Source organism: Aptenodytes patagonicus, chromosome W, assembly GCF_965638725.1.
Source record: "Aptenodytes patagonicus chromosome W, bAptPat1.pri.cur, whole genome shotgun sequence".
Classification (NCBI taxonomy): Eukaryota; Metazoa; Chordata; class Aves; order Sphenisciformes; family Spheniscidae; genus Aptenodytes; species Aptenodytes patagonicus.
Window position 1 is genome coordinate 45,282,494 of NC_134981.1, and position 15,015 is coordinate 45,297,508.

The 15,015-nt window shown below is 41.7% G+C and overlaps 1 protein-coding gene across 2 annotated transcripts in view; it reads left to right on the top strand.

Annotated features, from left to right (window-relative positions):
* LOC143171913 (protein Hook homolog 3-like) overlaps window positions 1–15,015 on the top strand; it is a 139,228-nt gene that overhangs the window by 42,164 nt on the left and 82,049 nt on the right. For both annotated transcript variants that reach the window (XM_076361094.1, XM_076361095.1), the window contains exons 5-9: window positions 939–1,071; window positions 6,938–7,005; window positions 11,602–11,664; window positions 12,681–12,764; window positions 14,000–14,163. In XM_076361094.1, coding sequence (XP_076217209.1) covers window positions 939–1,071; window positions 6,938–7,005; window positions 11,602–11,664; window positions 12,681–12,764; window positions 14,000–14,163 — 512 coding nt within the window. The remainder of the gene's footprint in view (window positions 1–938; window positions 1,072–6,937; window positions 7,006–11,601; window positions 11,665–12,680; window positions 12,765–13,999; window positions 14,164–15,015) is intronic.

Below are 15,015 nucleotides of genomic sequence, written 5' to 3' on the forward strand. Positions count from 1 at the left end.
CTCTCTCTAGCCCACCTTCTCTCTCTTGCCCACCTTATCTTCCTAGCTCTCCCTCCCCTTCTCTCTTCCTCACTCCCTTTCTCCCTCTTGTCTTCTCTCTCTCGCCTTCCCTCTCTTACTCCTTCTTGCCTTCTCTTAGTCTCCTTCTCACCCCCTCTCTCACCTTTTTGCCCTCTTTCTCGCCTTCTCTCCCTCACCTTCTCTCTCGCTCTGGCTCTCTTGCCCTCACTACCTCTCTCACTCTTACAGTTTCTCCCCCCCCCCGGTGCCTTCTCTCACCCTCTCATGCTTTCTTTCTCTTCATTCTTTTTGTATTTACATTTGTTCTCTTTAATTGCATGTTGTACCACTAGGTCAGGTCCTTTTCTCATGGATGAGAAATTAGTTGTTTTGGCTCTGGACATGCTAAGTATCCTTAGATTAGACCTACAAAACTGTTAGACCAAGTGTTTTACAAACTGAGATTTGTTATCCATTCTTGCTAGATGTTTTTTATTGAAGTAAAACATTTAATTTCTGACTTTGCAATGGTATGATTTAGAAATTCAGACTTACTTTATTCCAGATGGAAAGCTTTTAGGCATTAGATTTTTTTTTAATGAAAAAATTAATAAAAATAATTGATTCATTGAGTACCGTTGATTAGCTTTTTTAGGCTTACCTATGTTACCTTTCCTTACCTGGAAGAACAAATCTTGTTCTTGATAAGTTTGAAACTAATACTTTGTTATTAGTTGAGACAGCTTTCCAAAATGTCAGTTGCGTCAAGTGATATGGATGGTTTTATATTTTGAAATATGTATATGAGCTGTTGCTATTTTTTTAGTTTGTTTTAAAGATGGATTTGAAAAGAGTAAGTGCTTCCTATTGCCTCTGAATCATCTTTGTATTTTGTAATGTATGTGTATGTATATATAGTGATGTACATATGTATGCAGATTCTAGGGCAACAGATTAACGACTTCGCTCTTCCTGATGTTAGCCTGATTGGAGAGCACTCTGATGCTGCAGAGCTTGGGAGAATGCTTCAGCTTATTTTGGGATGTGCTGTGAATTGTGAACAGAAGCAAGGTATTTGAAAGTATATTTTGCTTCCAGGGCAGTTAATGAAAATCTAACTTGCTTTTTAAATAACTGAGGGAAAATGATAGGTTGCTATGAGAGACAAATTTACTTTTTCTAAATTGTAACACTACTTTATTTTACAGACAATAAGTGCTGTTATATTATGAGCTTTACTAAGTTTGCAGGCTGGAAATGTGGAATTGGTTTTGCTTTCAACATGCATATTTCTAGTTTGGGTTCCCTGAGCTGAAAAGGGACTTCACAAATTAAAAGTCTTGTCCCCAACCTTTAACTATTCATGTATGAGGTAGCTCTGTGAAGTGAAGAATCAACAAATGTGATTTACACATCCTTCACTGTGACCCTTGGGTTCAGGAATGTATCCCAATATTTTACCGCATGTCAGAGAGCCTTCATTGTCACCAGGTGCCATCTACTGCCAACTGAGACATTAGGGTTTCTGAGACTTCTGCACAGGGTTAGCACTGGAGTATGGGAGATTGTGCCCTTCTGCGCCAGTAGCTGGAGGCCAGGCAGGATATCCCAAGGACATCTGAGGTGTCACTAGAGGCCTATATTTAAGCTACGGAATCCCACCCAGGCAGTTATTGGAAAACACTCCTCTGGCTTCTGTGGTGCCAGTTCTTTATCTGACCTACACAAGTAAAATGGGGACCCATTCTGTTTCTCTCCATATATGGCAGAGGATTTGCTGGACAGTTAAAGCATTTCTTGAGATGTTCCAGGGCCCTTGTTGCATCCTTGGGTGTGTGATGTCTTATTGTTATCTAGTTCTCTTAAATTACGTTTAACTCAAGTCAGATTAAGGTAAAAATGCAAACGGTTATTCATAATGCTTAAAATCACAGAATTACAGAATGGTTGAGGTCTGAAGCGACCTCTGGAGGTCATCTGGTGCAATGCCCCTGCTCAAGCAGGGCCACCTAGAGACGGTTGCCCAGCATCATGTCCATATGGCTTTTTAACATCTCCAAGGAGGGAGACTCCACAACCTCTCTGGGCAACCTGTTCCAATGCTCAGTTACCCTCACAGTCAAAAAGTGTTTCCTGATGTTCAGACGGAACCTCCTGTGTTTCAGTTTGTGCCCAATGTCTCTTGTCCTGTCACTGGGCACCACTGAAGAGAGCCTGGCTCCCTCTTCTATGGACCCTCCCTTCAGGTATTTACATACATTGATGAGATCCCCCCTGAGCCTTCTCTTCTCTAGGCTAAACAGTCCCAGCTCGCTCAGCCTTTCCTCATAGGAGAGATGCTCCAGTCCCTTCATCATCTTTGTGGCCCTTTGTTGGACTCTCCAGTAGCTCCATATCTCTCTTGTACTGAGGAGCCCAGGAACTGGACACAGGACTCCAGGTGTGGCCTCACCAGTGCTGAATAAAGAGGAAGGATCACCTCCCTCAATCTGCTAGCAACACTCCTCCTAATGCAGCCCAGGATACCATTTACCCTTTTTGCTGCCGCCAGGTGCCCACCAAGCCACTCTATCACTCCCCTCCTCAGCAAGACAGGGGGAGAAAATAAGATTAAAAACTCGTGGGTCAAGATAAAGGCAGTTTAATAAGAAAAGCAAAGGCCGTGCACGGAAGCAAAGGAAACAACAAAAAAAAATTATTCTCTACTTCCCATCAGCAGGCAATGTCCAGCCACTTCCTGGGAAGTAGGGCCTCAGTACGCGTAGCGGTTGCTTCGGAAGACAAACGCCTTAATAACGAATGCCCCCTCCTCCTCCTCCTTTCTCTTAGCTTTTATTGCCGAACATCATATGGTATGGAATATCTCTTTGGTCAGTCTGGGTCAGCTGTCCCGTCTACGTCCCCTCCCAACCTCTTCCCCACCCCCAGCCTACTGGCCTTTGTGGGGGGAGTTTGGAGACACAGCCTTGACGCTGTGCCAGCACTGCTCAGCAGTAGCCAAAACATTGGTGTGTTATCAACACCATTCTAGCTACCAATACAAAGCACAGCACTATGAGGGCTGCTATGGGGAAAGTTAACTCCATCCCAGCCAGACCCAATACAGGCACACTGCTGGCTCATGTTCAACTTAGTATCCACCAAGACCCCCAGGGCCTTTTCTGCCAAGCTGCTTTTCAGCTGGGTGGCCCCCAGCATGTGCTGGTGCCTGGGGTTGTTCCTCCCCTGGTGCAGGACTTTGCCCTTCCCCTTATTGAACTGTATGAGGTTCCCGTCAGCCCATTTCTCCAGCCTGTCCAGGTCCCTCTGGATGGCAGCATGACCCTCTGGTGTATCAGCCACTCCTCCCAGTTTTGTGTCACCTGCAAACTTGCTGAGGGTACACTCTGCCCCATCAGCCAGATCATTAATGAAGATGTTGAACAGGACTGGACCCAGTATTGACCCCTGGGGTACACTGCTAGTCGCTGGTGTCCAACTAGACTTTGTGCCACTGATCACCACCCTCTGGGCCCAGCCATTCAGCCAGTTTTCAATACACCTCAGTTTCTGCTCATCCAGCCCATACAGCTTTTCTAAGAGGATCTTATGGGTGACAGTGTCAAAGGCCTTCCTGAAGTCAAGGTAGTCAATATCCACTCCTCTCCCCTCATCCACCAGGCCAGTCACTTCATCACAGAAGTTTATCAAGTTGGTCAAGCATGACTTCCCCTTGATGAAGCCATGCTGACTAATCCTGATGATTTTCTTGTCCTTCGTATGCCTGGAAATGGTTTCCAGGATTAGCTGCTCCATCACCTTCACAGGGATGGAGGTGAGGCTGACCGGCCTGTAGTTCCCTGGGTCCTCCTTCTTGCCCTTCTTGAACATAGGAGGGACATTTGCTTTCCTCCAGTCCTCAGGCACCTCTCCCAGTCACCATGATCAAGCAAAGATTATTGAGAGTGGCCTCACAATGACATCTGCCAGCTCCCTCAGCTCTCGTGGATGCATCCCATCAGGTCCCATGGACTTATGTATGTCCAGTTTGCTTAAGTATTTCCTGACCTGATCCTCTTCCACCAAGGGTACATCTTCCTTGCTCCAATTTTCCCTCTGGTCTCTGGGAAATGGGATTCCTGAAGGCTGGTCTTGCCAGGAAAGACTGAGGCGAAGGTGGCATTCAGTACCTCAGCCTTTTTTCATGTCCTGTGTCACCAGGTCCCCCCGCCTCATTCAGCAGTGGGCCCACATTTTCTCTAGTCTTTCTTTTTTCACCTATCTACTTAGTGAAGTCCTTCTTGTTGCCTTTGACATCCCTGGCCAGATTCAATTCCATTTGGGCTTTCCTAATCTCATCCCTGCATGCTCAGACAATGTCTCTGTATTCCTCCCGGGTTACCCGTCCTTGCTTCCACCCTCTGTATGCTTCCTTTTTGTGTTTGAGTTTTGTCAGGAGCTCCTTATTCATCCCTGCAGGCCTCCTGGCATTTTTGCCTGACTTCCTACTTGTTGGGATGGAGCTCTCCTGAGCTTGGAGGAAGTGATCCTTGACTATTACCCAGCTTTCTTGGGCCCCTCTTCCCTCCAGGGCCTTATCCCATGGGTTTCTACCAAGCAGATCCCTGAAGAGGCCAAAGTCTGCTCTCCTGAAGTCCAGTCTTGTGATCTTGCCCTGCTCCCTCCCCTCAGGATCCTGAACTCCACCATCTCATGGTCACTGCAGCTAAGGCTGCCAGCTAAGGCTGCCTTTGACCTTCACATTTCCAACAAGCCCCTCCTTGTTTTTGAGTATGGGGTCCAGCAGAGCCCCTCTCCTCCTTGGCTCCTCTACCACTTGGATGAGGAAGTTGTTGATGCACTCCAGGAACCTCCTGGATTGCTTATGCCCTGTTGTGTTGTCCCTCCAGCAGATATCGGGGTAAGTTGCAAGAGTCTTCATAAGAGATGTAGGTGGATAAGTGAAAGAAAAAGCTATGCTTACTGTATTTACGCTACGGTTCTATCAAAGTCTGTCTCCCCCTAATACACCTCACTTCTTTTTCCTTTCTGGCAAAATGGCAGCTTGTTTTTCAAGACTGTTGTCTTCCTCTTGTATTGTGTATCTTAGCTTTTAAGCTAATTTCCCCTTTCCAGTTTTCTCAGGGTTCTAAATTGCTTTAATGTCCCATCCTGAAACTACTTTTATTCTTCCCTTAAGCAGGAGAAAGTCTGGCCATCCTCTTATTTAGAATACAAGTGTTTTCCCTTCCGTAAGTACATAAATAACTATTAATTTAAGCCACCTCTCTTCCACTTGACTGCTTAGTTAACATCTCTGAAGTTGTCAGAGTCAAATACTCTCTGACTAAGTTCTTTTAGATATTCCACATGAGGAGGGTTTAATGTTTAATATAAAATTTACTTATTTGAAGGTATTTGATGTTACATGTGATTTTGATTTAGCAGAGTGATACAGCAATATACTGAAATCACAATACAAGCATAATATAGCTATTGCAACATACAATTGAATCACAATACACAAATGTGATTCCCATTACCGATCTCTCTATGCTCACTGTCACAACACTGGGTGTCTCCAGTTGCCTGGAAGGAATACGTGTGTTGAAGTTAGCTCAAGCCTGTTGCTCTCCTCAAAGTTCATTTTTTTAGTTGTCCAGTTTTTCTACTTTATGTTGGGCTGAGGCACATACACCCCCACCCCCACCCCACCCCCACCCCCCCTCCACCCCCGCTAGTCTGGCTAGCTCAGGAAGCCATTACTCTCTACTAATTATCTCAGGGAAGGCTGTTTATACAACCTGATGACCCACTGGTACAGCCCTATAGCTAAAACAAAGGCTACCCTCCAGTCCCCCTTGTGTTGAGATAAGTTCAGCTTTCTTTACAATAATTGGCAATCATTCCTTACATTCTTTCCTGAGCTCAGTATTCTTGCAGTGTTAGGTTTACGGTTGGACTTGATGATCTTAAAGGTCTTTTCCAACTAAATGATTCTATGATTCTATGATTCCTCTGATCCTTCTTCCACTGTGGGGGTGTGTTGGTTGGTCACAGAAGTGTAAATTTCTCATTCTTTATTTTGGTAGCTGCTTGGCATTTATTAGTGAGGAATGTATCTTTCCCTGAACTTTGCATATTCTGTCAGTCTAAACATTAAAAACATGAGATGCAGACATATAAACAGTCTAGTTATATGTAGTTTGATTATTTACTGTTGTGCCTCTTCTAAATTACTTTGAGGTGGCTGATTCCCAACATCTTCCTCTTAGACAAATCATAACAATGATATGCATGGCATTTAGGGGAAGAAAAAAAAAAAGGTCATGATACCTGGCTGGGATGCATATGATATTGGACAAGTCACAAACTCTGACTCAGTCTAAACATCAGAATTTGATATTCTAACCACTCAATCCTCTTACAGCATGCTTCCAATACAAGTCACATCTATATATAGAAAAGGAAGAGAAAATGTAGAGAGGATTTATTGTACTTAGTTCTGTGCTTTCTCAAGACCTCATATGGAAATTCTGTGAAATGAGTGTGCTGTAGAAAGACAGGACAAGGAGTCAAAGTCATGGAAAAAGACAATCCATCCTTGGATCCTGTTCTTCTATTGCCTGAATAATTCAGGAACAAAGGGAGAAAGGTACTTGGAGAGTAGACAGTTCTTTTGGGAGGTAATGGGGAAGAAAAAAATGGCCATCATAGGCAAAAAAACCCCAAACGTTGCAGTGTTCCAGTGAGCCTTGATTTATGTCTGAATGGACTTTTTTTTTTTTCTATAATGTGTTCTTGAGTTTGTTGGCCTGAAACTTGAAAGGTAATTACAAATTTCAGTCTCATCTGTAACACCTGCTCAGCTTGTAGGAAAGATATGACTACTGATCTAATGTTCTGTGTGACTTTCTCAAGCATAAATAGTAACACACCTGAATGCTCTTATTTTCAGAGTACATACAGACCATAATGATGATGGAAGAATCAGTTCAACATGTTGTCATGACAGCCATTCAGGAGGTATGTTAGAGTGTCCATAGCATGCAGAAATTAAGCCTTTAAATATTTCAAAGAAATCATATTTTTTTCCACTGTGATGAAAAAGGGGCACAGAGTTTGCAATTTTAGAAGAAACATTTTCCTCTTTTGAGTTAGAAAAACAAATCAAGCAAGCCTTCCTCATGTCAAAGAACTTTGGTTGCATGCCCCACTTCTCTAGAAGTTTAAATCTTCTCAACTGTGGTAGCCTTGGCTAGCCTCCAGGTGCCCACCAAGCTGCTCTCTCACTCCTCCTCCTCAATAGGACAGGGGGACAAAATACGATGGAAAAGCTCATGGGTCAAGATAAGGACAGGGAGATCACTCAGCAATTACCATCACGGGCAAAACAGACTCGGCTTGGGGAAATGAATTTAATTTATTGCCAATTAATTGTAACAGAGTAGGATAGTGAGAAAGAAATAAGAACAAATCTAAACACACCTTCCCCCCACTCCTCCCTTCTTCCCAAGCTCAACTTCACTCCTGATTTTCTATGCCTCCCCCCCCAGCAGCGCAGGGGGATGGGCAATAGGAGGTTGCAGTCAGGTCAAAACACCATCTCTGCCGCTCCTTCCTCCTCACGCTCTTCCCCTGCCCTAGCATGGGGTCCCACCCACACGATACAGTCCTTCACAAACTTCTCCAAATCGGTCCTTCCCACAGGCTGCAGTCCTTCAGGAATGGACTGCTCCAGCATGGGTCTCCCGTGGGGTCACAAGTCCTGCCAGGAGCCTGTTCCAGTGTGGGCTCTCCACAGGGTCACAGCTTCCTTCAGGGCACATCCACCTGCTCCAGTGTGGGGTCCTCCATGGGCTGCAGGTGGATATCCACTCCGCTGTGGACCTCCATGGGCTGCAGGGGGACAACCTGCCTCACCATGGTCTTCACCACAGGCTGCAAGGGAATCTCTGCTCCGGTGCCTGGAGCACCTCCTCCCCCTCCTTCTTCACTGACCTTGGTGTCTGCGGAGTTGTTTCTCTCACATATTCTCACTCGTCTCCCTCAGCTGCTGTTGCGCATCATTTTTTTTACCCTTTCTTAAATATGTTATCACAGAGGTGCTACCATCATCGCTGATTGGCTCAGCTTTGGCCAGTGGTGGGTCTGTCTTGTTGCCAGCTGGAACTGGCTCTGTCCGACATGGGGACAGCTTCTGGTGTCTTCTCGCAGAAGCCATCCCTACAGCCCCCCCGCTACCAAAACCTTGCCACGTAAACCCAATACATTGACTTAAAGAATGTTTTGATAATGGGCTCCCTTTCCTTTACCTTTCCTACTATGTAGCTCCTGAAGTATATTATACTGCTTTTATATAAGCAACCAAATACTGTAGAATTTTTTCATAGAATTATAGAATATCTCGAGTTGGAAGGGACCCATAAGGATCATCAAGTCCAACTCCCTGCTCCTCGCAGGACTACCTAAAACTAAACCATATGACTAAGAGCATTGTCCAGACGCTCCTTGAACTCTGACAGGCTTGGTGCCGTGACCACTTCCCTGGGGAGCCTGTTCCAGTGACCGACCACCCTCTCAGTGAAGAACCTTTTCCTAATGTCCAATCTGCACTTCCCCTGACGCAGCTTCATTCCATTTCCTCATGTCCTGTCGCTGGTCACCAGAGAGAGGAGAGCAGCACCTCCCCCTCCGCTGCCCCCCTTGAGGAAGTTGTAGGCTGTGATGAGGTCACCCCTCAGCCTTCTCTTCTCCAAGCTGAACAAGCCAAGTGACCTCAGCCGCTCCTCCTAAGTCTTGCCCTCGAGGCCTTTCACCATCTTGGTCGCCCTCCTCTGGACACACTCTAATAGTTTGATGTCCTTCTTATATTGAGGCGCCCAAAACTGCACACAGGACTCGAGGTGGGACCGCACCAGTGCAGTGTAGAGTGGGACAATCGCCTCCCTCGATCAGCTAACTATGCTGTGCTTGGTGCACCCCAGGACACGGTTGGCCCTTTTGGCTGCCAGGGCGCACTGTTGACTCATATTCAACTTGCCATCAACCCAAACTCCCAGATCTCTTTCCGCGGGGCTGCTCTCTAGCATCTCGTCCCCCAATTTGTTCGTATAACCAGGATTACCCCATCCCAGGTGCAGAATCTGGCACTTGCTCTTGTTAAATTTCATACGGTTGGTGATTTCCCAGCTCTCTAGTCTATCCAGACCTCTCTGTAAGGCCTCTCTACCCTCGAGGGAGTCCACAGCTCCTCCTAGTTTAGTATCGTTGGCAAACTTACTTAATGTACATTTGATTCCTGCATCCAGATCATTTATAAAAACATTGAAGAGCACTGGCCCTAAAATTGAGCCCTGGGGAACGCCACTGGTGACTGGCCGCCAGCCTGATGTAACCCCATTTACTAGAACTCTTTGAGCCCCACCCGTCAGCCAATTGTTCACTGAATGTATTATGGACTTGTCTAGCTGTATGGTGGACATTTTGTCCAGAAGGATACTGTGAGAGACAGTATCAAATCTTTTAAAAATTTCTATCTAATAATTGGAAAAAAAAAATCTGAACAACTAAATGTTGCAACTGGACAAATGAAAAGAAATAGAGAAACATGCAGCAAAATATTATTTTGTCAGTTATTAGCAAGATTAATAGACTACTTAAAGTATTCCTGATAATACTTTGTAGCATGTTAATAAATGCACTGCAATGTATTTTGTAAAAATGTTGTTTTAAGGATAGTAATAGGAAACCTGATTCATTTTTAAGATTATGGTGATGGGAAAGACCATTCTTCTGCTGTGCTTAGCAGTCGTTAGCCTGGAGAGTTGCTGTATGCTGTAAAGGTTTTCTTGATCTTCTTTAAATGATAAATTACACTAACAATGCAGATGGAAGCATAAAAGAAGAAAACTACAGAATAATGTTAGTGACCACTCTGTTGCCATGAGTAACTTCTCATGTTGCTTGGTCAGTCTTCCTGATGGAGGTTTACTGCAGGGGAATAGTTAAAAGGAATAGTTTCCTGTACTTTCTGGCAAGAAAGTGTGGCAAGTGTCCAGAAGAAAAATAACAGTTCTTAAGTCTTTGTCAATATGCCTTTCCTTCCTAGGCCTTCACTGGTAATCAAATTGCTTCTGAATGTGAGCAAGAAATGATGAATTCCATGTTGAACACTAGAGCAATTTCACTATTTCTGTTACATCTCTAAAAGATGTCAGTAAAGAGATGTCACTTGAGCTTGAGGGCTCTGCTACTTGTTATCTCTAACTCATGCTGCATGATGTCTTGGATCCTATTGGATGACTATGGAATCATTTCAAGGACTAAAATTGCAGATCGAGAGTTCTTAAAATTAGGATTTAAAAAAAAAATCCCCAAACTTCCTGCTAGATCAGCTTCTTTTTTCTATCTCTTTAAGTCAGTGTTGTCAGGAACAGGCAAGTGCCAGATTTCCTGCCTAAGTTTTGGGATATTTTACTATTTTACTTTTGTTTTGTGGTGGTTTTTTTTCAGGGAGCGAAAACATTTCTTTTTTAGTTATTTGCAACATATCTGTAATATATATTTAATATTTATAGTTTTAGAATTTAAAATTTCTTATGGTACTGCTTTCAACCTTAACTTCACCTTAACTGGTGTCAGGGTTACTTGGCTATCCATTCCAAGGAGACGATGTTTTGTAAATATTGTGTCTAAGGCTGCCCTTGGTGTGTTATCAGGGGAGCTAATAAAACTGGCTAGCAGTCAGAGCTCAGCCTTTTTGAGCTATTGCTTGCTAGAATCTTCAAATTTTATGTCTTTGTCTCTTGTTTTGAGCCTGCCCTGACAATTTGTTTGCTGGGGGTAGGGAGTTCTTTGGTCTTAAAATATTTGCAATATTTAAATTTATTTCTAGCCATTTATTTGTTGTAGTTGATCAGTGGGTGAGGTTCCTGAAAGAAAACTTTTTTCCCCCAATAAGCATGTCAGTCAATCTGGGGCTTTCTAAGAAAGTAATGACTTGACAATCTTTTTTTCCTCACTGAAACCATTACAAACCATTCTTCTAGTCAGATAGATTACTCAGATTACAAAGAATTGTAACGCTTGTTACAAAAATACTCATTCTAGAGTATAAATTTTTAATCTGCAAATTCCAGACAAATTGGGAGCAGTAAGCTTGGTCCTCATTTCTTTATAATTAGTTGAGATACAGATGTTTCAAAACCAAAAATAAGAATGTGGGCTCTCAAAATGGGAAAAGGTAAAAACAACTGCCAGAGAACAATTTGAGACCTATCTTGCCTGCCACATAATAGCTGCCACCAGTCTAATGCTGCTTCAATACAGTGCTCTGCAAAGGATAGCGTAGCTTTCATGATAGATAATGAATGTGCTTTTTCAGAAGAGAGAATGACTATGTAAGGTAACGTTTTTCATACTTTAGATATAAGTCCTGAATATGTCTTTCTGTAATTCTTTTTTAATATACCTCATATAAAAATGAAGTAAAAAATGTTACTGTTGTCAGAAAAAAGAGCTTTCCTAAAGGTTAAGATGAACCTAATTTTTCATTGAAACTTACCTTTAATATGCAAATAAATCTTATGGTTTTTCTAATCCAATGTAATCTAATTGCAGTTGATGAGTAAAGAGTCTCCAGTCTCTTTTGGAAACGATGCTTACATTGACCTTGAACGTCAGGTATCTAAGATGAGATGTTTCTTTTCCTTTAATCACAAGAAATCAGTGCCTAATCATTATGGTTCATTGTTAAGCAGTCTACCTTTACTATTGTGGGAGAGTTTTGTGGAAAATTTGAATAATGGTTACAAAATAAAACTTGACTGTTTTTTACAGTTATCTGTGTAGAAGTACATAAATTCTGGTAGATGGAATTAATTTTTATGTCAGCTGTCCCTTGTAAACTTAAAAAATGAAAGATTATGATCCTGTCTGTGAAAAGTAGAAGGCCCATCTAAAATTTATTATGCGTAATAAAATATATACATATGCATTAACTATGTTCATATTTTATCAGACCAATTTTCTCATAGGTATTTCTTTATTTCCCTGACTACATTCATACAGAAACTTGGAAGATATGTCTTTTAATTATTATATAGTCCCTTAAAGAGATGTAACTGAATGTTTCCACACTGCTTATAAGATTCAGTGTCTTTTTTCAGATGGGTAGGTTTCTCCATCACAATGCTGATTGTTTCCTCTGTTGTACAGTAAGAGTAGTTCCCAGTGACTAGACAGGTTTTACCTTAACTGTTTATTCCTTGTATTCTACCTCCCAATCTTTTGTGTATTTGAAAAGTAGATTAAAAACTGAAATCATGTATTCTTTGCATCCATAAAGAGAAGTGGTATCAATGCTTTTATTTTTCAGTGTACAGAGGCAATAGATTCTTCAGAGCTAAGCTGTTTGGTTTGGGGGGGCTCAGTTTACAGAATAAATGTGATAACGTCAATGTTTTGTTTCAAGACCAAATATATATTCAGCTATATTTACCTTCGTTAGACAAATTAAACAACAATTACGGTTGCTACTTTGTTTCATTGTAGAAGCAGAATTGTTTTTCTTTTTTCCCCAATCTTAATTATTACATAAATGTAAAAAAAGACTTTACAATCATATAATTCATAATTTTGCTATATCATTTATAGAGATATATGATTATGAAACTAAAAATGATTGTTGTTTATGATAGCTGAAGAAAACTACAGAAGAATTAAATGAAGCCCTAGCAACAAAAGAAGAAATTGCCCAGAGATGTCATGAGTTAGATATGCAGGTAGGTCATCTTCAAATCGAGAAAAAAGTATGTTAATTCTTGGACAGCTGAAGAAAGGGATTATTCTGGAAATCTACCTTTTATATTTAAAAAAAAAAATCCTCAATTGCTGTATTTCTTTACCCATGTTAGCAGAGCAACAAGTGTGTGCCCACTTGTATTGATTCAATGATGTCAGCATTAAGGTGATTGGTACTGACAAAGCTTTTTTGTATTCAAGCAAGAAATAAGCTGCATTGCTCAACTCATGAGTTACAGAAATCCTAGGAGGAGTTCTGCTGATATAATGATTTCAGTAAGAAGTTACAACAAATCAAAGTTACTCTAGACTATCACCTATGCATAAACTAAGTTTTACTGTAAACTGAGCATATATGATCTGGAAGGCATCAACAGACTAAACCTGGAACCCAGAAGAGCCATTTCAATCAATTCCTATTTTGGCATATAATTTGGCTTTTAGCCAAGCAGTAATGACCAGAATTAATGAAGCCTTGTGCCTTATTGATTTGTGTTTGACAGTTGGTTGATTTTGTTGTGTCGGATGCAAGTTCTGATCAAAACTTTCCTTTCTCTTGGGATATTTATATTCTTTCTTTTCCCCTCCTACCTGCATTTTGATTGTATAGTGTCTAATAATATGAGCTTATGCTTCAGACGTTCTTTGAGTCACAGCACTTTGGCTTCTCTGCCCCACTGCCTGTTTTCACAAAGCTGGCAGAAATTTAATCATCTTTGGGACCTCTGTTCCTGTTTCAAGTCCATTTGCAATTGGCCATTGGACTAAAAAATTTTTTGGAGAGGCATGGTCATGAGAGACTTGAATATTCTGTGTGATTGTATAAACATTGTTTCCTTTGGAAAACGTTAAAAAACCTTACTGTGGGGTGCTAGGGTGTGTGCGTGGGGTGGTGGTGCTTGAAAAGTAGGCAGAGTTTAATACAGTGACATAATCTTTGATAACTTTGATATTTTTCTTTAGATATTTCTGAGAAATAAAGGTAAGAACGCTGTTTTCTTTATGGTGAATCCTGTCCCTAATGCTGTAGTACATTGGTTACATCACATATCAAATGAAAAAGTATTAAAGTTACAATGTATTCCCGTGAAATACAGTTTTGTGAACTTCGATGTTTCCAGTTATGAGTTGTGTTAATGTTTTGCTGTGTGCACCAAAAAATTGCTCTTTGTAGCTGACAGCTCCATTATTTCAGTCTGTTCTTTTATTACAACAGGTTGCAGCACTTCAAGAAGAGAAGAGCATTTTACTTGCTGAGAACCAGATTCTGATGGAACGTCTGAATCAATCTGATTCTATAGAAGATCCCAACAGCCCTGCAGGTCGTAGGCACTTGCAGCTGCAGACCCAATTAGAGCACCTCCAAGAGGAAACATTCAGGTAAAAAAGCCACAAGTGGATAAACTGTAGTTGGCAGCCAGTATGACTTGTATGCTTTTGGTTCTACTGGCATTTATGCTAAATTATTATAATGGGTGGCATAATAACCATAGTAGTGAAGTTTCTGTTATGATCTACCTGTTTATAAGCTCAGACTTTGAAAAATGTGGATTTAAAAAAAAAATACTGAAATGCTGCATCCACCCCCCTTCCCCTCCCCTGGAAGTTGTAGCAATTCCTAGCTGAAAGTTTGATATGGAGTGTACTACAGACAGTATTATTAATAGCAAAGTATTTTCTTTTATAAGTTTGAAAAGTAATTATTTGTTATCTGAAAGATAAAACCAGTCCTTAATGTAAGGGTACGTGGAAGGAGAGTGTCTGCTCCTTTAAGGTTATCTGGTCAAGGACCTTTTCACTGCAAAAAAGAGATAATAAGAAAAGGAGGAAACCATAAACAAGAACATACGGAAACACAAACCTAACCAAGAAATGATAAGGGAGGCAGTGACGAGAACCAAACCTGGTCAGTCACACCAAATGATAAGCATATGTGAGAGTGTGAGAATGCTTATTCCAGCAAAGTTATCTGATCAAGGAACATCTAAAACATCCATGTGTTATCAACATTATTCTCATGCTAAATCCAAAACACAGCACTGTACCAGCTACTAGGAAGGAAATTAACTCTATCCCAGCTGAAGCCAGGACAGTATCCACCCCTTATTCTATACCATCTACGCCATGCCCAGGTCCCCCACTTCCCAATACATTCCCATTAATCACCACCCCTTTTCCTGTCTATTGATATATATACACACAGGTATCATTCCTTTAGTCTGTGGGCCATCC